We start from the raw sequence: 24,786 nt of genomic DNA, 5'->3' as shown, positions 1-24,786 counted from the left end.
AATTAAAATTAGAAAGTTTGTTATCAATAAATAAAACAGTTGTAGAATCTTTTATATTTAAAAATAAATTTTTATAAAGTATCGGGAGTAAAATAAATTTATAATTATTTTACTCCCGAAATTCTTTATATTTTGCTTGTATCCTTAATGCATCACGTACATTAGCTTCATTTTAAAAAGAAAAAAAATTGTTCTTTAAGTAACAAAAGTAAATATATTTTCAGAATGTTTAAATAATAATTTTATAGTTATTTTTGGTTCGAAAATTAAAAGTGAACATTTTTTGTGTGATTTCATCATATATTTATGCTGAAGTCATATATCGAAACAACAAAATAAAAAAATAAATAAATTAAGACTTTCTTTCCTGGTTTGTATTTTTGTTGTGAATCTCTGTGGCACCGAGGTGACTTAGCTTTTTTTTTACATGTAATGTTGGTAAACTTCCGACCTTCAACAAAATATTCATTTTTCGTTTCTGTTTCCATTTGATGATTAAGAGCATGTCATCGCAATTGTTTTTTTTATCGATGTCATGAGTGACGCAACTCAGCTTTGATGTCTACCAAACCTCTTTCTGTAGCTAACTCGCGTTTGTTAAAATTTAAAGCAACAAAGGTAAGAAGTTCTAGGAAAGTTTGTGACGAGAGATTAGCATGCAGAGGAAACAAACCGTATGCTGTATTTTATTGTAAACAGTGCGATTCTAATCAGTGTGAAGCCTGCGAAGCTTTATTACACGAAGATTTTCGTTTAAATTTACACGACAGAGAAGTAATATCGGAACCATCGTCCGAAGAACTTTGTGAAGGTACTTGTGAAGATCGGAATTTTGCGGATTTAACTTGCATCCAGTGTAGCTGTAATTACTGTTTTGTTTGTGATCATATTGTTCATTGTCAGGCGAACAAAACTCACATAAGGACAAAATTTGTAAATCCGTCGGATGAATTCCTCTCATGTGATGAGATACCAGACGAATATTTACCACTAGTTGAAGGAACAAATACCCCTAATTACGGAGAGGATTTGTCTCCTTTGGATATCAAAAAAATGATGTCCTTAAGTTCCAATATTGGTGATTCATTACCTGACTTTCTCGAACACGAGTTGGAATCAAAATATAAATGCAAGAATGCTCCGAAAGAACCCAAGAGCTTTTTACTTATTAATGAGAAAGAACAGCTTCAGGTAAGGATAAAACGGAACTAGGGAGTTAAGTCATTCTGATTCTTATTTATTGGCAATCATTTTTTTTTATGTGTATTCTATATTTATATCATGTTTTTTTATGTAGAATCTCAAATACTATGTTTTATTTAAAACCTTTTTATCGAATTTAACACCAATTATAAATTCATTCATAATTGGATTTAGTATTTTAAATTTGGATTGATTCAATATATAAAGATTTATATTGATATAATTTAAAATTTATTATAGCACAGAAATTCTATTTTAGTGGCATATTAATAAACTGCATGGCAGGGAATTTTTCATATTTGTAAATGGATGAAAATCTGAATATCCCCTCATTCTGTCAGAAACTAAAACATTTTATAAATTATTCTCTGATTCTTCATGATTGATATAACTATTATCCTCTCACTTTAGTTCATTTAAAATAAATGTATGTCCTTATCAAAACTTTAATATTTATTATGAATATCTATATTAAATTATTATTGATTGGTGAAAGATTGGTAGATAGTATTCTTTGAAACTAAATAATAAGATTTTATTAATTTATAATTGCTAATGATGTAAGAAGTTTAAATAAAATAAAACAGATAAGCAGAACAACTTGAAATGATTAATGATTTGTTATTAAAAATGATTATATAGTTGATAGTTTTATTTGAAATTAATATTTTTATTGTAATTACTTGAATTTTTTTCTACATCACTCTTTTTCTTTATCGCTTAATAAACAAAAATGTTTATAATTTTTTAATTATATTTTCTTCTGTTTAAACAGGTTAAAGATGCTGAACAATTTATAGAATATTTAGGTTGTGGCAATAAGCATTTAAAAGTTGTTTCTATATTTGGAAATACTGGTGATGGAAAATCATATACCTTAAATCATACTTTCTACAATGGAAAAGAGGTTTTCCAGACATCTGCAGCTCAAGAATCCTGTACTGTTGGAGTGTGGGCAGCATACTGCCCTTCCTTGGGTATTATTACAATAGATACAGAAGGATTCCTGGGACAAGCATCAAATCCAAACAAAAGAGCTCGGATGCTGCTTAAGGTAGGTTCAGAACAAAAAATAAATATTATTTGAGTGCAGTAGAACTTGCTTAATTCAAATTCTAACTAAAAATTAATTAAAACTAAAAATTGCATAAAAAGTGGTAAAAATTACATAATCAAAAGCTATTATTAATTTTTTTTAAGCTCATAATCCTTTTGGAGATTTTAATGCTATAATATACACTCATTGAAAAAGTTATTAAAAAAATTTCTCTTTCAAAAAAGAAAGAAAAAAATGATGATAATTATATAGTATATTTTGGAAGTTTTTTCTTGTTATATCCGAACAGTTTTATGGTAGTAATAAAATTTAATTATTCAAATTATTATTTTAAAACTTTGTAAGTATAGTTATGTTTATTTTATTTGGTGACCAACCAGTTTGCCAATTTTAATGCTCGTTAAAATTTTAATAATTAAATATTTTATGTAATTCTTACTTAAATAGCTTCTTCATCAAAATATTTTAAAACATCAAATTTTGATAGTCATATAATTCACTCATAATATTATAAAGGCCTTCAGTCATAACATAATATGCATCTCTCTAATTTTCTGTTAGCTCCTGTAGAATTTATGCTTTAAATTAAAGTGGAAATGATTAATCTGCAATTAATATAATAATATTTTTTTCTGAAACAAAGCATTTTTTTAATAGTATGATTACTGAAAACAGAGTCACTAAGCATTTAAACCTTATGGTCAGTAAAGAATATCTTTCTTAATTTATATAATATCTCAAGAATTTGTCAACAAAATTTTCTCAGAGTAATCATGAGCAGATCGATCAATGAACAATGTTTAATTTTAAATGCATCAAACATTAAGAAAATAAACAGAATCGTTTGAAATAATCGGCCGAAAAATGTTAAGCATAGCCTCATTAGCGTGGGGAAAAATAACTGAAGCCCTACTCATTTGGTGCTGGGGAAATGAAGATTTTTTTGGCAAGGAAGTTAGTTTTTAATTAATAATTAAAATTCTATTTAAAAATTCAAAAAAAGGGACTCCAATTGCACATTCCCGACCTCCAAGGTATACATGTACCAAATATGGTAGTTGTAGGTCAAATGGTCTGGATTGTAGAGCGCCAACACACACACATTGAGCTTTATTATAAGTATAGATTATCTTTTATCTATTAAAGCTGTTATTATACTCATTTATAAAAAAAAAAAATCAAATTCTTATCGTGACTTAACATCTTCAAATTAGCCAAGTTCCATTATGTTGGCAAGAGTACTTGTTTAAAAAAATCCTATAGTGATTGCAAGTTGAAAAATTAATTAAACTAATGGTATCAAGGACAAAGATATTTAAAAGTGGCAAAGAGAATTGCAATTTGATTTATTATAACTGCATGATAATTGAATTTCTTTTCTTCATATCTCTAAGATATTGGTGAGTCTGATTTAATTTTAGGAAACACTGACATTTGCTGAAGTTATGTAAATTCTTACAAAATTTCTCTTATATAATTTATTGTGCATGAAGCATTCTTTATACTCATTATTGAACTAATAAACCAATTTATAAAAAAAAGTTCCATATTTTTGTTATGTTTTTAGCTGTTAAAAAGTAATTGTGAGCTTCGTGTTCCTTTAAATGCAACTATCTTTTTTGCTCATTACTTAGTTAGTATTTTATTAAAATGAATATATATGTTTATCTTAATTTTATTAAATTGTTTATTTTTTCTGGTAATATTTCTTCTATGCAAGAGATATTTCTGACAAATCATAGAATTTATAAAAGATTTTATAAATTATTTAATTTCTGTAATTTAGTAATAATTTGACAAGTAGTGTATTTTAACATGTTACTTTTTATTGTAGATGACTGAGTATGTTTCATATTGAATAAGTATCTAAAGTTAATGTTTGAATACTTTTGATTTGTTTGCACAGTTGGTAATATAAACTTTGCATTAATACTAATGTTTGTCATTTCATCTGCTGCTGATTCTGTAATTATGGTAATGCAAGTTAGCTGTAAATTTTGATTTTTTTTTTGTAAACAATTACAGATAATCAATATTATATATTGAGTAGGCATTGGCATTGTCTGGAAATGAAGTTCAATTAGTGTTTTGAATATTTATAAATTTAAATTTTTTAGCATGCTTAATTTCAAATTTTACCATATAATAAGTCTTAAGATGCTTATATAAATGTTAATTATCCATTAATTAATTTATATAAATGATAATTCCCTTTTATGCCAGACAATATTGTAAACTGTCTTAAGAATTGTAGTATATTTGTGTCGAAGCATTTATTATTTAACTTATTTGTCTGTGGACAGTTTAACGTATGCCTCTTTCAAATTTATTTCTGAAATAATTAATTCATTAAATTTTAGTTTATCTAAAATATTTTTCAAGGACTTCTTATTAGCATCTTTAATTCTACCAGGCCTTATCTTGAATACATATTTAATAAGTATATAGTAAAAAATAAAAGAATTCTGTTGAAAATTATATTTAAATGTTTATATATTATTTGTAAGCATGTGCTATCTTCTCTCGTGTGCATTTAATTTCGAAAACTCTAATAATATTTGTTCAAAGAAAAATTGTTGAAGTGAATAATTGTTATTGATTGTTTTTTCATTCTTACTTTTTATTTTATAGGTGTTGGCAATTTCTGATATAGTAATTTATCGCACACGTGCTGAGCGACTTCACAATGACATGTTTTCATTCTTGGGTGATGCATCTGCAGCATATACAAAGCATTTTTCACAAGAATTAGAAGAAGCATGCGCCCGGTGTAATGTGGATGGACCTTTGTCAATTTTGGGGCCTGCTGTTATTATCTTTCATGAGACTCAGTATACTGAAGTCTTGTCTAAAAGTATGCCAAAATACATTTGCTATATGATATACATAGATGAATACGTATAAAATGATGCTCTTCAGTATTAAATTAGTGCACTGTAAAGAATATACAGAAAATTCTTAGTAACTCGTATGTATGCATATGATTTTATTTGGAATTGACTAATACTGACTATTTTGTGACATTTTTTTAAAAATATGCAACATTGCATAGCATACATCACTTAAAAAAATCATTGGAAGTGCTTGAATAATTTAAATAAAAGTTACGCTATGCTGCACAAATTTTTAAAAATAAGAATATATATATATATATTCTTAAATTTCAGAAATATCAAAATAATTGAAAACTCAATTCCAGAATATTATAATTGTTTTTCATAGTTTACTTTGGCAGTATATCCTTTTATAATTATATGTATTTATGTGTAATGATGCTGTTTCACAGTGGAAATGAGAATCTTGTTCTTGACTTTATTTCAATATGACAATATATTGAATCAGTGCTTGTAAGTTAAGTGAGATTAATGTATTTCCATGACAGTTTCTTGCAGATATTTTCATTAAACTTGAAGTTTTCTCTATGATTTTGAAAACTTTAAATAATTAAAAATATAAAATTATGAAATTTTTATTTTTGTACTTGGCAGACAGCTGATTGATGTTGACTCTTTCTCTTATAACACTTATATTTCATATAAGTAATACTGGCTTATGTCAGTTACTTTAATTGGAATATATTGTAATGACTATAATATGGTAATTGATTATTAACCAGAGCTGTTTGGCTGTCTTCAAATTTATACTTAGAAAGTGTCATGTGGAGACATTAAATACTAAAATACGTTTTAAATAAAGGGCTATTTGTGAGCTACTTCTTCAGTGAGAAATTTCTTTAAAGTACCAATAAAATTCAGTTAATTCCTTTTGTTAAAATTTTAAAGTAAGAAATGTCAAAGGTATTGAAATGATTTACTCAAAATTAACTAAACAAATAAGATTAAAAATATTTTATAACAAGAAAATGCTTTTTTTTTTAAATAAAATGAATTTTATTTAATTATTATTTATTTATTAAATAAAATTAAACTTATTATTTATTTCTGACAGATGATAATCTTGAACCTGAATTGTACTTGAGAGCTAAATTTCAAGACAATGGACTTAAAGTAGATGCTTTCAGTAGTATTGAGTACTTGGGTATCTGCAGCAACTCGGGGAAAACCAATTTTGACAAGCTTAGACAGAAAATTGAAAAACATGTTCAAAATTCTACTGTTCGAGTTCCCAGAGCACCAGGAGTTATTTTTAAAGTTTTGAAGGTATAATTTTGTATATTACTTCTTAAGCATGCTTTTAAAAGTTGTTTGCTTGAATATAATAGTAATATAGCTCTTTTAGTTAGAATATTCTTAATACTTTAACATTTTTAGCATACTGTAAAGAGCTACCTTTGTCTTGTCTTAATGATCAGGATAATGTAAATGATTGAGTTAACATAAAAATTAAAACTGGTTCTATTTTTAATGTTTTAACTCTATTAAACTGCAGTTTATGTATCTGTCAGTTGTAATGAGGTACAAACTGTCATGATGAATCTTTTGTTGCCACTATGAATATTTATGAAGCTATTTGCTGCCTAAATTACCTGTGTTTAAAAATTTGTGCATGTTTTGATGACTCCTAGTACTATAATGTTATAGTTATATTAAATTTATTTTGTTCACTTCCTAATATTCCTAATTTTCTTTACTTTGATAATATTCCTAAATTTCTAAATGTAAAACTAGTATTAATTCTATTATTTTAGAAAAAAATTTACTAATATATATCATAAAATATAATTCCTTTTGGCTGTTTTCTAAAGGACTAATGTTCTGAAATTCTACATAGTATTCTATGCAGGAAACAGTAGAATGCATTTAATTAATAATTAATCTCCATACATGAATTAATATTTGCATGCTTAAAAATTTATATAAATTGGATCTGTCAAGTATTGTCAGTTTTTTTTATCATTTAAAATTAAATGATTTATCATATACTTTCAAAATACAGAAAATTAATTTAAGGTAATCAAAATAGCTTTTAATGTTGTACATATAACCAAAATAATTATTACTTGCTATTCAATGATAATTAGTTTAATAATAGTGTTTTTTATTTAAATGAACCAGCAATTAATTCTTTCTCAACTGGAACATAGATTAATTCTTTATCAACTAGCAAAGTTATTTTTGATATGTTCACAAATGAAAATTTCAGAATAAATTTAATGCATGGTATCAATTTTCTGTAAATAATTTTTAGTTCAAAAATATAATTAAGAAATACAAGTCATACTTTTCATTTGTTTCAAGTGGGATGTTTCTGATATTTATTTTTAAAGTTTATTTAAAATTTTGATTTTAAAAATAATAAGTAATTATGCTTTCTTTTTAAATTATTAATATCAGAATCTTAGATACTATTTCTTGATAGGCAACTCTAAAAATGAGACGTTTGGATCGTACTTTGAGGAATTTCTTAAGTAAATCCACCTATGTAAGTTTAAAATGAGATTACTTGGCATGCATTCTAACAGGCATTTATAAAAATAAAAAAATTAACATAATGAGAATGAGGGTTTGCATTTTGAGCATAATATGTTACACTACAGATTTTTTGTATATAATTGCAATCAATTAATTTTTCTATTAAGTTTTTTTCACAAACTGTTAATTGTCTAAAGCATATTATAAAGAATGTGCTTTTCTTTATTACATATTCTTTAGTTATTTTGATGAATGGGAGCATTTAAAAAATATTTTATCATTCGATTTAGGATGAATTACATGTCTGGTTGCTTGATAAAATTGTTTAAACTAACACTTCTGCCTTGTCATAAGTATTTTATATAAATTTTTGAAATGAAATGGATTATAGGACCTTTAATTCTTGAATTGTAAAATGTTTTAATATACTGTTTGTTTTGAAATCTTACATGTTTTTACATTTATGTATGTAACTTATTAACTATAGATTTGTTTCCTTAAAATTGTCAGGAACAGGAAATGTTATTGCTATTCAAAATATTTTGCATGGTTACACTTAAATATGAAACGACAATATAGGATTTTTTTAAAAATTAAGAGAAATTTTAATTTTGAATTGATTGTATTATGAAGAGTAACCAAGTTTAATTGGAGATTTTTTATAATAATAACTATTTAAGCATGTTATCATATATATGTACTGAGTAACTTAAAATACATACAAATTGCATTCCTGTGTTGATATGCTTAATTTTTTAATGTAGGTTTTAAATGAAAAGTTTAGTGGAAATATTGACAAAGCTATTCCTAATACTTTTCCTGACCAGTATTTTACTTGCTCTGCCCATTGTAAATCTTGCAAGTAAGCATTTTCTGCTTTTAATATTTTGTATTTGTTTGAAACCAAGCTTACTTTCCTAGATTCGTATTGAATAAGAATAAAAGAAAAAATGTAAAATATAAGAGCAACATGTTTTACATCAATTGTTAAACTAAAATGTGGTATCTTAATATATATATATTTCTTTACCAAAATATAGAGTTAAGCTTTAATATATATATATATATAGAAATGCTCTAAAAACATAAAAATTGCTTTTAAACTTTGCTCTTCTTCTCTATTAAAATAAAATATACAAAAAAAACCCGCGCTACATATAATTTTTTTTCTTTGTTTTAGAAAATAATAGATATCAACTTTTAATTTGAATATTCAGTTTTTTTTAATTGATTTTTTTTATTTACATTTTTAATTGGTAACTTTTTTGTTTGTATTACTTATAATTTATGATTTGCAGGTGATTTTTCTTTTCTGTTCTGTGCATGTTAAAGTACAATTTTCATAATGTTTTTGTAAAATAAAAATATTTTTTCTTGTATTAGGACATTTAATATTTTACAATTATTTTACATTCTATAAATTGAAATCTGTTTTGAAAATCTCATTAATTTCTTACTTTACTTTAATGCAAGCATGTTAAGTTGTTCAATAAGAATAAACAAAAAAAATTGCAATTTGATTATGTTTTGAAATAAATCTGGAAGATAAATTCTGTAAGTAATAAATAGTGTTGCTAATCTATTTTAAAGTCGCACAGTTTTCTTTTATTCTGATTTTTTTTTTAATGAGAACTTGTTTTTAGCTTTGCAAGAAAATATCTTTTTGAATTTTTGTAAAGGTTTTAATATTATTTTAGATCTCGTTGCACCAATAGTATGAATCATGAAAAAGATGATGTACCTCATGCATCTTCTACTCAATGTGTCTATCAACATCAATTTGAGAACAGAATATATTTGTGCAAGGTAATGTTTTTCCAGCATTTTTAAAATGCCTTATCAGGAAATTAAAATGCTATTTTTATATTCATATAGACAATTAACACTCTTTTACGATTTTAGGTATGTTATGAGAGAGGAGAAAAAATTGTAGTTTCCCCAAAGCTTATGGAGGACAATGATTCTTCATGGTTAGGCATTGCAAAGTTTGCTTGGGCTGGGTATGTGGAATTTAAATTTTTATTAATTAGTACTTCCAAATTAGATTCTTATACTATTGTAGTCGTGTTATATAAAAGTATCATTTATTCAATTAAGAAATTATTTTGTTATTGTTATGTTAAATAAAAAAATCCATTAATTTTAATTTGTTGTGTTTTATTATGTATGTATATAGATATCTGATATTTGTGATTATTCTATATTTTTTAATTGCATAACTTCTGTAGTGGTATCCTAATTTTTTACAGCATTTTATTTTGTTTATTTTTACTCATATTATACTGAAACCCCATAATCTTTTATGAATATCAGAATTTTTTAATAGCCTGCAGGAGTGGTATTCTATGAAATTTTGATCCCATATTTTCTAATCAAAACATTATCCCACCTGTACCACATGAGAATTGTGGACTTTGAGAAAGGTCATGAATGTGAGAAGGGAATAATTATATATATATTCAGAGTCACATTTTGTGTATTGTAGTATAGTGGGGGAAAAAACAAAGCATGTAGTTTGACTTTTTGTTGTTGTTGTTGCCTGATTCAAACACAAATTTGACATTGAATTGCATTGACAGTAACAAGATCACATACCATATTTATCTAAGTTGTTGTAGTTTTGAATTATTTTGTTAGCTTGCATGCAAATATTCAGAGTGATAGACAATCAATCACTTGAAGGATTGGGTTTTCAAAATTGGATACAGATCTTTATTTTAGCAACTAAAACATTTTGTAGTTAGTTTGCATTCAAAACACAAAACTGCCTATGAATTAATTTTGATTGAAATGTACAAATTCATTGTGAAGACCTTGTACTAAATTTCACTTGTCTGGTTTTAAGTTATTGTGTTCACAGTCATAATTCCAAAATTAGATCTTTCAAACTCTGGAAGTTTGAAACATGGAAATTCTTCAAAATGTTCTAGTTGAAATAATTTGATGATCTCGGTACTTTCTATTCATAAGATAAAAAATGAATGCAAATGTAAGATTCTATTCATTCAAGCATTTTCTAGCTTGTGGCATTAAAATGGGTGTTATCTGACTATAATTCATATTCATTATCCCCATTCCAAAATAACATTTACTTTGTTTCAAAATGGAATAGTAATAAGAATCATTGTTCAGTTTTATGTCTAAACTAGTTTTATTATTAATTTTATTATTTTTTAAAACTGTTTCAAGATTTGGTTGTTTATAATTTTTTTTAGTCTCTTGTTGTAGAAATGAAAATATAATTATTGGGTAAATTACATTATTCCATAGTTGAAAAGTAAACACCCAGAAGGAACCACAAATGCAAATATGTGTTTTATTATTTTAAATTTACTTAATTATTTTTTATTTAGAATTAATTCCCTTTGTTGACTAGCTGGATTAATATTAATAGTAATCATTTAGTTAAATTGGTAATATATATTAAAACTTTTCAACAGAATATTTTTTTTAGATTAAAATATCTGAATCAAATGAACTATTGTTATTTAGAAGTAAAAAAATAAGACAGAAGATTCAAAACAATGATTATTATGATTAGAAGAAAAGTTTAAATCTTCAAATATTTCAGTTACTACATAATGCTAGATTAAATTTAATGTTGATAGAAATGCAAAAAAGTTAGCTTTCCCCTGCTGTTTAAATAAATCTCCATTTTAAAATATTTTAGTTCAATTTTTTGCTACATTATTAAAAAGAAGGAAACTGAAATCAGCAGAATAAGAAAAACTTTATTAAAAAAAATTGACAGTCCAGGGCATTTAATGTAAATACAGTCAAAAACTATTGGAACTATCATTACAGTGCCCCCCCTCCTTTTATAGGGTAAACGAAAAGAAGTGAGGTGCAAATGATTGTTATTATTACTATTAATATTAAATCATTCAATTTTAGCTGAAAAATTCAGCATGATACCCTAAAGATTTTCCATGTCATTTGAAATTTTATATTCTTTCTTGGTAGAAATGAAACAAGTTGACCTAAAATAACTTTATAATTTCAAAATTTATGAAGATTAAAAGAAAAATATAGGTCAAACAAACATTACTGTTCATACTTTTATGCCCCCCCCCCCTGAAATTATTATTTTAGAAAATGCTAGTAAAAAAAAAAAGTTAAAAATGGAAAATGTTGGAATTTCTTTTAATTAAATAATATGGGACTATTCTTTTTTTATTTAAGAAATAATTAACAAATGGATTTCACAAGGAAATGTAGTAATTCATTATTTTGTATGATTTCATACAAATTCTTCCAAAATGAAATATAAGTTTATATAAATGAAATTTTTCAACTTCCTCACTCTAAAATATTTGTTTAATTATGCTATTTATTTATTAACATTAATTTTCTAGTGTAATTTATTTGTTAAAATTTTGCTTCTATATTACTGTTTTTCTCTTGATTGGGAATGTGAAATGGCCTTAGACTTATGTGTTTCAAATTAATGTCATTAATTTTTTCTTGTACTGTAATTGAGTTTAATGTGATTTTTTTTAAATAAATTATTTTTCAGTGTTTTTAACTAAAAGAATTATTTACTTATAATTTTATAGGATTTACTCTTGGTTGATTTTCGTCATGTCTTTCATTATGCATATGAATTCTAAAGCTTTATGCTATTAGAGTTGATTTTAACTTGATATTACCACTTAGATATATCCTTGAGTGTGCCAAGTGTGGAGTAATATATAGAAGTCGTCAGTATTGGTATGGCAATCAAAATCCGTGGGAAACTTGTGTTCGCACTGAAATCTGTCATGTATGGCCTCAGGTAAGTGTTTCTGCTCTAATAATAAATGATGCTTTTCTATTATTTCCATTATTGACAAACATAATTTTTCATATTAAAATAATTTATTTTAAATATAAAATATTTACATACTTTTATGGGATTGTTATGCTTTTAATTGCAATTCTAATTTTACATATTTTTTTCAAATATGTTCTTATATTAGATTTCCTTCTAAAAGTGAATAATTGTACTCATTAAAGATTTTTTTTAACATAATGACAGAGGTTCCCAACAAAGTCATATTTACTGACAGATGCTTTTAGAAATTTATAATTTCAGCAGAAAAAGCAAATTATTCATTTACAAAACTTTGATTAAGCCCATTTTTGCATATGCTTCTGAAACATGGACAATAACTAAGAAAGATAAAGACTCTTTCTATCTTTGAAAGAAGTATATTTGGCAGAATTAAATGTGATAATTATTGTTGAAGATGAACCACTCAGAAATTTCAAATTATTTTAAAGAGCCATATCTTATTAAATTTATAGCAGTACAGAAGGTTAAATGGGCAGGGCACTTAAGATTAGATGACAATTAATCTACTACAAAGATTTTTTTGGCTAAATCATTTGGTACTTGAAGAAGAGGGGGACCAAACTTAGCTGGATTGACTGAAAAAAGACTTGAAAACTATTAAGATGACAAATTGGGAAACATTATCTAAGAACAGAAGAATATAGAATGAAATACTGAGGAAGGCCGAGGCCTATCAGGGGCATTATGCCAGTGAAAATGATTCATACTATTTTCCCTCCACAATAGCGTAAGAAAGCAAATAAAAGCAATATTTAAATATAAAACGTGTGTTATTGGAAGTTATGTCATTGCATTAATAGATCAACTTCTGTATGTTTCATTACAGCTTGATGGTTCTACACCTGCACCACAAAATACTGCTCAATATGTTATAGATAATTTGTCAACTGTATCTGAAATAGTCACTACTTTAGGGGCCAAGCCAACCAAAGTTCTTTCTAGCTGGGTTGCTGATCAGATTGCTCCTTCATATTGGATTAAGAATTCTAATATAAGTGTGAGTATACATTATAGTTCCTGAAGCATTGATTTAATGATGGATGAAAAAAGAATGATATAGGTGTATGGTTTTAAAAAATTGTGATGTTAATTAAATCGAAAGCGAGGTATTGTATTGAAAGGCTGCTTCAGTAGAATAATTAAAATAAACATAAAAGAATTTATACTGCATCTTTTTTTATGAAACCACATTCCATTCAAAGACAAAAAGGTCTGTTTCCATTTCCCTCAAAAGGACTATAGTCGAGTGATGTCTTCTTGATATCGTGAGACAGAGATCAATGAAGCAATTTTGATTTCTTTTCCAAATTTTGGCAACAAGGCAGAATTTGAGGGAGGAGGAGAAAAGGATGGTTTAATTTGACAAATGATGTTTTTTTCCTCCCTTTTAACACCCAAAGAAATGCTTATGTTTTTAAAATATTCAGTCATTGTTCCTACTTGGAAAGAATAAATTTTTGTCATTGATTTGTACCAGAGCAAGAAGGCTAGTTAATTAAAATTGTATTTGTCTCTTTGAGATTTGTGAAATTCGAATTATTCTCACCAGAAAAAGATCAGTTGGTGGTAATTGAACTTTTGGAAATTATTGCTGATGTAAGTAAATAAAAGGAATTATGACAAAGTTTTAAAATTCTTTATCTGAACCCGTAATGGGCAAGTTATTGTAATCTCTTTTAGAGATATCTTGTGGTGACGCTTTATAAGCCAGATAACAGCTACGAGATATGAGAAATTTCTTTTGTCTAGTGGTCTTGTTACTCGGCTACGAACCCAAAGGTTGCGAGTTCGATCCTCGCCTATCGCCAATAGCAACATTGGTGACCCGATGACGTCATACGCAAAAAAAAAAACCTTCATACAACTGTTGTAGCGCCCTCTACCAGAAATAAATAAAAAAATGAAGCTGATAAATAATCAGCCAATAAATAAATAAAAAAAAATGAAGCTGATAAACAATCGGCCAATAAATAAAATGAAGCTGATAAATAATCGGCCAATAAATAAAATGAAGCTGATAAATAATCGGCCAATAAGAAAAAAAAAATGCAGCTGATAAATAATCAGCCAATAAATAAAGGAAGCTGATAAATAATCAGCCAATAAAAAAAAAAAATGGATAAGGCGCAACAGCCAATATATCACCACTAATAACAGCAAAAACAGGACAAAAAATCACCACAATCTTTTTAACTATATAATTTTGAAATATATCTTTATTCCTGATTTGAAACATCCTTTCATATTTTTATTTTATTTACATATAATTAACTGCAAATAAATATGCAGATTTTTTTTTTTTTTGTCTGTCCAAGCTTATTAAAATTGCTCAGTCAAATTGCTTTCCTTTCAATATCCATACTGTTGTTATGGTATAGATATTCAATGGGACAATTCTGAAAGTGCCATAAAAGAATATTGTTGTGTTATTTGAAGTTTTTAAAGCTTACATCATTGAATAAAGCAAGCTAAAGATAAAAATTACAATATATGTGTCATTTATTATTGGTTTACTGCTATCAGAAAGGTGATCTATGCATATTTTAATCAGAATGGCAGGGGTGTTTGTGCTCCGGGGAAACCCCGGAATTCCGGGGATTTTGAGCTTTGATACCCGGAAATTCCGGGGATCGTCGTTCAAAAGGAAGTAGGAATAATAATGAATTATTTATTTTGATCTGGGTAATTTTGTTTGCTTTGAAAGCAGAAAACGCAAGGTCAGTGTGTGTGGTGAAAACTTTTCCTTTCTTTCTCCAAAGGCAGTGATAATGCGTGAAAAGGGGGGAAAAACTTCTTTTTTGTTCTTTCCTTATTGCGAGTTATGACTCATTCCCCCTGTTCCCGGACATTCTCTTCTTTATTCTTTTCGGCAATTAGGCGCGGCAGAAAAAAAAGGGAGAGACTTCGTTCGACCAGATGTGCGATCACGTGACCTGGGTTGAAAGGTCTTAATTTTGCAAAATTAATGGTTATTAATTTTGCAAAAAAGGTAATTCATTGAACTTTTATAATTAGGTCATTCAATACTTCATAATCGTAATTTTTCATTTTTCCCCCCCCTCCTTCTCGAAACTCCAAAATGTCGGTAGTAAGTCCGTAAAAGTTTCAGGGGATTTTTTGGGGTTCCACAAACACCCCTGGAATGGGCTTACTTTGCAGAAATAATCATTATATGGATTCATAAGAAATTATGCAGAGTTTCTTTGGTTATTATCCTTTAAAACAGCTGTAGAACAATCATATTTGTGATTCGTCACTTTGTCCATAATAATATTAGTTAAATAAATTTATATAGTTGATATTAGTATTTTTCTCTAACAAAGGAAAAATATATACTATGAACCATAATCTTATAATGAAATTACTTCTTATTCTCTTTCTAATCATGATGGATATTAAAAAAAATTGTTACACCCACATATATTTTGCCAATGATGCAAATCCTGTTTTGCTTTTGAATTTCTTTTAATCTTTTGGTTTACTCTGCTATTTTTAGAAATACAACAACTTTTTTTATATATATATATATTTCCCTTCAGCATTGTGGTTATTGCTCCAAACAATTTGAAGATCTCGAAACCAAACACCATTGTCGAATGTGTGGAGGTGGATTTTGTGAAGAATGTGCTTCAGAATCGAAAGTTGTTCCAACATGGGGCTCCTCACCTGTTCGTGTGTGCAAGAAATGCTTTCAGAATGGTATATTGCTATTATTAATTTTGTTTTGCCGTTTGTTTTTTGTTTTTGAATACTTCCATTTATTCTTTCTCTCACACCTTTTCCAACAAAGATTGTGAAAAAGGCTTTGTTGCAGACAATGTTTCGAATGTGCAGAATCTCCATAATCCTCCAGAAGTAACAGTTCGTAAAATTGGTGAAGCTGTGCATACCACGTTAGGAACAATGGCATCAGCTGTTAGTTATCCTCTAGGTAAGCTGCTTTTTTTTTCCTATTTATCTTGTGATACTTTGCTTATGATTTAAATCTTTACTTTTTGATTTAAATTAGTATTTTGCTATAAATTCTGACAAAATTATGCTTAAAAGTAGTTTAGAATTAAAATGTTCACTAAATTAGCCTTGTTATATTTTAACTGAAGTGAAATGAAAATTTATGAATGATTTTTATTTCAAAGGAATATTATTGAATTCTGAGAAATATTATCAGTTACAATTGGATTCCTCACATATGTTCTATATGACTGGAAGATTGCCAAACTTATAGTCCACATAAATCATCAACTAGGAAAATTTAGGAGAAAATTAGACATTGATGTATTAACCATATGCCATTAGCAAGGTTTTTGCTTAACTACATGCCATTTTATAAATTTTAAGCTTAATTAATCATGTCATGTCAAACTTATTACAAAAGCACACACACACATTGTTGACAGACATAATAAAATTTTAGCTAAGATTGACATCTGTGATGATTAATTGCTGTCATGCTAATAATACAAAAGTAATAGAAACTGATAATTGAATACAATGACATTGTCAAGGTCACTAAAAGCTCAGGAGATTCAATCTGGTTTTTAAAATTATTTGTTGGTTGCATAATAAATCAATTTTAAGATTTTAAAGAAATATGCAGGCGAAATATTTAAATAGATATTCATCATTGACATTCTCTAAATTTGGGAAAACTATCTGGTTTCTAATAACATTTACATGTTTTGATATGGCACCGAAATATCTATATACAAAATATTTATGTGATTAATCATTCCTGATTTTCCCTAAGTTTACTTTACAATCAATTATTCTTTTTTATTACTTTTGCTTTACTGTCTATGTATTTCATAGCTGATGTTTGTATTTTTAAAAGGTTTTATAAAAGACTCAGCTCGCCCATCTTATTGGGTTCCTGACCATGAATTAACTCACTGCCATGTATGTAAAACAGAGTTTGGACCTAAAGTGTCCAAACACCATTGTCGAGCATGTGGTGAAGGTGTTTGTCAAGACTGCTCCAAGTCTAGAAAACCGGTGCATTCCAGAGGGTGGAATTACCCTGTACGTGTTTGTGATACCTGCATCAGCAGTGAAGAATGAATTTTGGAATCCTCAGCTATGTTCAATTAAAAATAAAACTTTAGTACATTGTATATATTTGTACATTGTATGAATTTTCTTGACATTGTAGGAAAAGGAATATGCTATTTGCAATGAGTATGTTGATATGACTTATGACTGCTTATCATTTTAGAGAGCTTTTTAGTTTTTATCTCCTCCCCTTCACTCTTTAAAAAACAGTTGCAGAAACAATGTAAAAAATTCTACAGGAATTTTTATTATCTGTATATCAAACAGAATATTTTATTGCCTTATGATTGTGAGGGGGGATAATTAAGTTCCTTATAAAATCATTGCATTTTTTAATACTGTAATAATAAATAATTTAATATCACAATAATATATTTTTAAACTTTTCTATTAAGAAAAACCATTTCTTTAATTTACTAAAAAAATTTAAACTTAGAGATTGCATGAAAATATTCTTAAACAAGCATGTCAAATTAGAAGGTTAGTTCAGGCAGAATAAACAAAGTGGAAGATTACGTAATATTAAGGGACTTAAATTATTAGAAGAAAACAAAACTAGTTTATTTCAAAAGTAAAGCATAAAAGTTATGTAATTATGAAAGAAATAAAATAAAACATAAAAACTAGTTACAAATATTTATAATCATATTTTTTGTTCTAGTTTTAATTTGAATCTTGATAAACTAGAAGCTAAAGTTTTGCCTCTGGGCTTGGGAGGTATTATGCCTTTGAGAAAATCAACGAATAGACATGTTCCCAGAATCTTGTTTAGAACTTTGTCTTGTTCTATATTGGGATTAATTGATAATTTTTTTTTTTAATTTTCTAATTCGCTTAACTAATAATCGAAATCTTGAAATAGGTGATTTTAACTCACCAAACCTTGTCAAGCATATTTATATTTATTTCTTAAGAAGCCAAAAAGGTAGCTTATTTATTACTTTTTGTACATAACACTTCTTGATGTATAATATTATGTAATAAATCTTGTAAAGCAACAATTAATTTTATTTTAATAAATTTAATTTCTTTAAATCAAATTGTTCTTATTAAGCAATATAAATGAAGGATACAAATCTAATAATCTAATAGATATTATAGTAAGTATTTGATTACTGTATAAATATTTGTGCTAAAAATGAATGAAATATTTCAATTTTGGACATATGTCATCATTTCATAGATACCTTATGAATAATCATTTATTAACATGTTTTCTTATTAATGGTCAATAAATATTTGTACATTTTTTTAATTATTAGAATATTTTTAATGAAGTTGCATTACAGAATTTTCATTGAAACATTTTATATGGGTGGATTTTCAAATGAGTTTGACATGCTTCGTGTTGAATCTTAAAATTTTTGCTTTTTTAATTATACGAATGATCAATTTATATAAAATCAGGATCATATTAAATCAGAAAATGTTTGCGAATTAATCATCAATTATAGTAACACTTTTATTGCGAGTGCAAAAATAAATTATCTATTTTTGTGTTCCATACTTCTGTTTATATTTTAATAATATAGTCATACTTAATTCAGTTTTAATATTAGATTACATAGATTGCTAAATATTTAATTTTTATTTTATCCATTAAGTTATTACAAAAAAAAAAATATCTTGGGGGTTTTATGCCATAATTTCTGAGCAGGAATGTTCCTTAAAATCTAGATGTCAGTGTTTGAGATATATAAAGAAAATTATTTTAATTGTGATAGAAATCTATTTTTCTAAAACTGTGCAGTTGAGGACTGTGAAGCATATGCAATCTTTATTTATTAAATATTAATGGTGCATCTTTTTATTATATATAAATCATTCTTTTTATATCAGTCTTCTTGTATACTGAGTGATAAAGAAATTTCTCTTTTAACACTTTGTAGGAAGTGAATAAACATATGCTATCACTAAAGTATAGGAACTGAATTAAGCATTGTGCATTATTGGATTTTAGATGTATTATTTGGGTAATGGTTTATTTGAGGATTTAGTTTTGAAAGGAAGACCAAAGTCATAACTATATTAAATTTATCTTTCCTTTCATTTCTTCGCTATTGTTAGAATTATGCCATAGCCTAGACAATTTCTACAAAATATATTATGTTGTGAGAAACATGAAAAAATTTAGTATATTCTAAATTAGTAGAAAATCTTATTTTAAAATTTAATCTTATGTATTATTATTGTTAATTAAAAAATAAATTCTAACTCCAATTGAAGGTCCAGTTTGTAAAAAAAAAAAAAAAAACTGTTTAAGTTTTGTTCAAAAAGGTTTTTGTTCAATTTAAAATGTAATTTTGCTTGCAAATTGATAAAATTGATGGCTATCCATCTTGGATTTGCAGAAATATTCTGCTAACAATGTGTTAAATTTTATGTTTACATGCTGTAATGCAATTCATTTTGGTTGTAATGAACATAATGCCCATTTGATGATGATTGGTGAATAAACTTTCCAGTGAAAGTTAATGTATATTATTTTTTAAAAAATATTGCCATCTTTTGTAACAAAAATAAGATTCCATAAGCTGTTGTACAGTTGTAAATAATTAAATTTTAGAATTAGTCTTGGATTTGTAAATATATTATTGTATTATTCTTTTTAATATTCACTATATTATGCATTTTAGACCAAAATATTCTTAGAATGAAGTTGAACTAAATTACTGCTTAGTATTTAATAATTTTTTATAGTTCGTATCGTAATAAAAAGAATTTCAGGTTATAAGAAAAAAGTTCTGAAAAGGAATCAAATCAAACTTATCTTGAATGTGTTGCACCAATTTAATTTGGGAATTCATTCTGCACTTTGTTGGTAAGAAAAAGAATGTGATATCAAAACAGTGTGTGACCATGTGCAGCTAAACATTAAGCGATAATAATTGTATAGTGATATTTGTGTCACTTGAATTAACTCCATTCTGTGTGATACAAGAATATTGTTAAATTTTAGCTTTGACATAAGGCAATATAAGCTTATATTATTATTAAGCATTATGACCTGTTAAATTGCAGGTTTAAGTGTTTGAGTACTCAGGCAAATATTTGCTGAGCATTTGTATTGATGTAACATAACTGCATAGATGATTGCAATGTTGCTATTGTTCTTGCAGGTTTTGTCAGATAAGGTTAGATATAAAATAAAATGAAGTACAAATATGCTACTTAATGCCATTTTTATATTAAATGATTCTACATCTATAAAATAGCTAATCATATAGCATAGATCTAAATGCAGCAAAAACATTTCATAATAGTTTTATTAATGGTCAGTAATATTGTTCAAACATTGTTAACGTTTCATGATAACAGCAAATATGGTTTTATTTTGGTTTGATATTTAAAAAAATGATATAAATTGATTATTTAAATAAATGTTATTACTGTTTTAAAAAGACAAAAGCATCAATAAAACCAACCCAGATGTGAAAGTAAAATTCAAAACTAAATGTTATTTTATTTTTCAATATAAGAACAATCAAAATTGCTTGTGAAACAAAAGTATTCAGTGACTGTATATAGGTCATTAATCTGTCAACAACAATAATAATGTGTATGTGTAGAAATTAGATTATATAATAAATTCTAACTACAGTTACACATTATATCAGTGGAGATAGGAAAATGTATTCTTCTAGAATGTTCCCCATCTGGTAGAGTTAATTAAAGAATTTGGTACAAAATTGCAACCGAATTAGAAAATTTTTATAATGAATCAGTTTTATTTTGATTAGAAATGCTTTAATAAATAAGATTATAGTATTTTTATGATTGCTTAAAAAGAAATAAATTGATTAGAAAAGGCAAGAGTAAAAAAATTTTGAAAAAAAAAGAGAGAGAGAGATGGGAGGCAGAATTTTGACTAATTTTTTCCAAAACCAGAAACATATGGTTAAAAATTAGCAATGATAAAAGTAATTAAGTTATTTATAAATGCAAAATGTTTGTGTTGAAAATAATTGATTTCCTTTGCTCACAAATAAATTAAATAGCAAATTTTTTAATTTTTTGTTTTAAAACTATTTTAAACCAATTCTTTTTGGGAGTATTCTTTTAAGCTTAACCCTTTGACTACACATTTATTTGAAACAACTTTTGTATTTGAAGTGCATTTAATTTTTTGAACATGTGAAAGCAGTAGCTTTTATATAAGAATTCATTTATTTCTTATTATTAAGAATATATACAACATGATATTGAGATAATTTAAGCAAATTAGAATTACAAAAAAAAAAAAAAAAAATATGGAAACACAAATTCAAACAAATATGGAAGGTTCTGATATGTCCATATTTGTTTATACCAAATAATTAACCCAATGGATCCAAAGGGTTAATATTCATTTTTATTTTTTAAATTCCTATGCTCAGAAACATATTTGTAATAGAAAATTGTTCTAAAAGATTGTATATGATTGTTATTTATAGTAAAATAAGCCATTCTTATTTGAAATTTAAATGGATTCCATTATTTCTTTTCTATTTTGATTTATTATCCATATTATTTGCAAAGTATGAATTTTTATGATTTCTAGTAAATGATTTTCATAAGATAAACCTGTTTTGCTTATCGAGATAAAAGTGAAATAGTTTTACATTATTCAATTTGTTTCTGCTTTTTAATTTTTGTAAAATTTTCTCTTTAAACTTTTATTTGTTTAGAATCCACACTTCTTTTAAAATTTCAGTTTTTGTGGAAACTGGTATTTGAAATGTAATTAAATGGAACTGTGTATTAAATTAAAACATACTATATTTCTTTTAAAATTATTGGATTATAGATGTTAAAAATATTTTTGTCTTGCTGTTTGTGAAGAATTTTATAAAGGATACATTGAAAACAGAATAGGTTTATAGTTTTGTAAAATTCTGCATATGTATATAAGTTTGTAAAATTTTTATGAATGATACAGAATTCACAACTATTATTTAAATAGGCATAATGAGACTGAAATATGATATTTTTTGCAATATCTTCCCAAATGCTGTGACATTCCCAATATCTTAGAAATTTATTTTTAAAATAATACATTCTTAGGTACTTGTTTATTTTTACAGTCCCACAATAAGTTGACAAAAAAATATTAAATCATCTCCAATTTGGCGACTGTCTACTCAGTATTGGCGATCTTGTTAGCATCTGAAAATAGGCAACATCTAAAGAAATTTAAGTTCTGACTTTCTTTAAGAGGTGTTGAAATAGCCAAGTAAACATAGAAATGTAATTATCTTAACAGTTTATGTATAATGGAATTTGGCAATTTTGGTGTAATTTCAAAATCCATAAGTACACCCATTATCATGGTGTAATCTGCAAATCGCCAAATCAAGCTGGAGGTCATAAAAATAAACAATTACCAATATTTATTACTCAATAAGCATATTTTAATTGTACTTAATGCAAAAAAATTAACTAATTTTGACAATAAAATGAAAGGCAAGTAATGAATATTGTACTGTCACTTGAATATTTTTGCAGAAAAGTGAGAGCTTCTGGATTGTTCATAATAGGTTTTAATCATGAAGTTATGATAAATTGTTTTACTGATATGCATTGCACTGTATTTTAAACTAGTTAATAAACATAAGTTTTAAGATTTTTCTTTTCAAGTACCTATGTTTTTCTTTTAAAACCCTCAGAACTTGAGAAAAATGACATTATTTTTTAATTGTTGTTTTCATGTAGTATGTCTTGTACGACAAATATTAATTACATTATAATCATTTTGACGAATTTACTTAGTTCTTGTTTATTTGTTTAAGATATATAACCCTCACTCATATAATAATAAAGTAATTAAGTTATTTATAAATGCAAAATGTCTGTGTTGAAAATAATCGATTTCCTTTGCTCACAAATAAATTAAAAGGCATTTTTTTTTTAAATTTTTTTAAACCAATTCTTTTTGGGAGTATCCTTATAAGCTTAACCCTTTGACTACACATTTATTTGAAACAACTTTTGTATTTGAAGTGCATTTAATTTTTTGAACATGTGAAAGCAGTAGCTTTTATATAAGAATTCATTTATTTCTTATTATTCAGAATATATACGGCATGATATTGAGATAAACAAATTAGAATTACAAAAAAAAAATTTAAAAAATGGAAACATAAATTCAAATAAATATGGAAGGTTCTGATATGTCCCATTAGATATATCAGAAGTTATTTCCTTCTCACTGAAGTTTTTTTTTTTTTTTTCTACTGCAATTTGTCGATCTTCACTATCATTTAGATTACTACTAATAATGATTAAAAAAATTTCGAAAGCCTAAATATTTATTATTATTATTAATTCCTCAATCACCATGCTTCACGTGTGCATTAAATTATCGTTTTTGAAACGCATAATGATTCTAAAATGTTATCGATGCAAAAATTGCATGGAATATTCATACATTTCAAGTATCCTATAGATTCTTTGTACGTTAAGAACAGTATATTTCCGAAGCGGAAGGTGCCATCTAAGTAAATATAAGGGAGAACAGAATAGCTAAGGGGTTAATAATACTTAGATTTTTAAACGTTTGGATGGGCAGGGGGGGAAAGGCTTTTTTTTTTAATTATGCAAAATTATATTGTTTTGGAAATGAAATTTGTAATGTCGAAAAAAATTGGCCAAATATTAATATTGCTAAAATAAAATTACAATAAAGCTTCTATGCCATTATTATTAATATTGAAATATATAAATATGGGATTTTTCGCAGCAAAAGCTGTTCTCGCCTAATGCCGAAGAAAAATTTCAATTAATAAAGAAAAGTTTGTTAAATGCGCTTGTGAAAAAGTTTTTTTTTTTTTTTTGGAATAAAATTTTAATTTTTAAGTTACGAAATTTCTTAGTGATTTAAAGTGAACTTGCTCCAAAGGTTTTTTTTCTTTGAATTGAATACTTCAAATAGTGCATAATTTTTTTTTTCTTCTTAATTAGGGAAGCGACAGTCAGGGTTCAAAGAAAGTCAAAGTCCACATTTATTCAGTACAGCTGGGTTGATGATCATCCGGGTAATTAGACGTGCTGTTATTACATCTTCTCTTCTATTTTTAAGCCATGTGATGAGGGAAATAATGAATGGAGCTTGTTACTTGCTATTTTGATAAATTTGTTGCATACTTTAAAGCGAGTATTTTTGATAATAAGACATTATACATTCAGTAATTATCACTCAAAGTAGGGTTATAACTCATTTACATTTTTACAAGATAATCCGTCTTTTCATTCCAGATAATGTTTGAATGCCCTGGAGTACGATTTTTTTTTGT

At 26.3% G+C, this 24,786-nt stretch overlaps 1 protein-coding gene across 3 annotated transcripts; it reads left to right on the top strand.

Annotated features, from left to right (window-relative positions):
* Positions 1–355: 355 nt before the first annotated feature.
* LOC129965636 (zinc finger FYVE domain-containing protein 1-like) lies at positions 356–23,130 on the top strand. Of its 3 annotated transcripts, none has more exons than XM_056079701.1 (13): positions 356–1,191; positions 1,979–2,257; positions 4,892–5,114; positions 6,209–6,420; positions 7,580–7,642; positions 8,397–8,494; positions 9,330–9,438; positions 9,535–9,632; positions 12,289–12,406; positions 13,293–13,463; positions 16,006–16,165; positions 16,281–16,397; positions 17,298–23,130. In XM_056079701.1, the coding sequence occupies exons 1-13, from the start codon at positions 559–561 to the stop codon at positions 17,522–17,524; spliced, it is 2,508 nt and encodes an 835-aa protein (XP_055935676.1). In that variant the 5' UTR covers positions 356–558; the 3' UTR covers positions 17,525–23,130. The 3 variants fall into 3 exon arrangements, with proteins under 3 accessions (XP_055935676.1, XP_055935675.1, XP_055935677.1); XM_056079700.1 differs by having other exon boundaries at positions 357–1,191; positions 16,257–16,397; XM_056079702.1 differs by lacking the exon at positions 7,580–7,642 and having other exon boundaries at positions 358–1,191; positions 16,257–16,397.
* The last annotated feature ends 1,656 nt before the right edge of the window (positions 23,131–24,786 follow it).

The sequence above is a fragment of the Argiope bruennichi genome, chromosome 4 (assembly GCF_947563725.1).
Source record: "Argiope bruennichi chromosome 4, qqArgBrue1.1, whole genome shotgun sequence".
In the NCBI taxonomy this organism is placed as follows: domain Eukaryota; kingdom Metazoa; phylum Arthropoda; class Arachnida; order Araneae; family Araneidae; genus Argiope; species Argiope bruennichi.
This window is presented reverse-complemented; position numbering and strand designations above follow the sequence as displayed.

Coding starts and splice junctions, on each gene's coding strand:
- LOC129965636 (XM_056079700.1), top strand. CDS start 559: ATGTCTACCAAACCTCTTTCTGTAGCTAACTCGCGTTTGTTAAAATTT. Junction 1,192..1,978: donor ATGAGAAAGAACAGCTTCAG/GTAAGGATAAAA, acceptor CTGTTTAAACAG/GTTAAAGATGCTGAACAATT. Junction 9,633..12,288: donor GCAAAGTTTGCTTGGGCTGG/GTATGTGGAATT, acceptor ATTACCACTTAG/ATATATCCTTGAGTGTGCCA.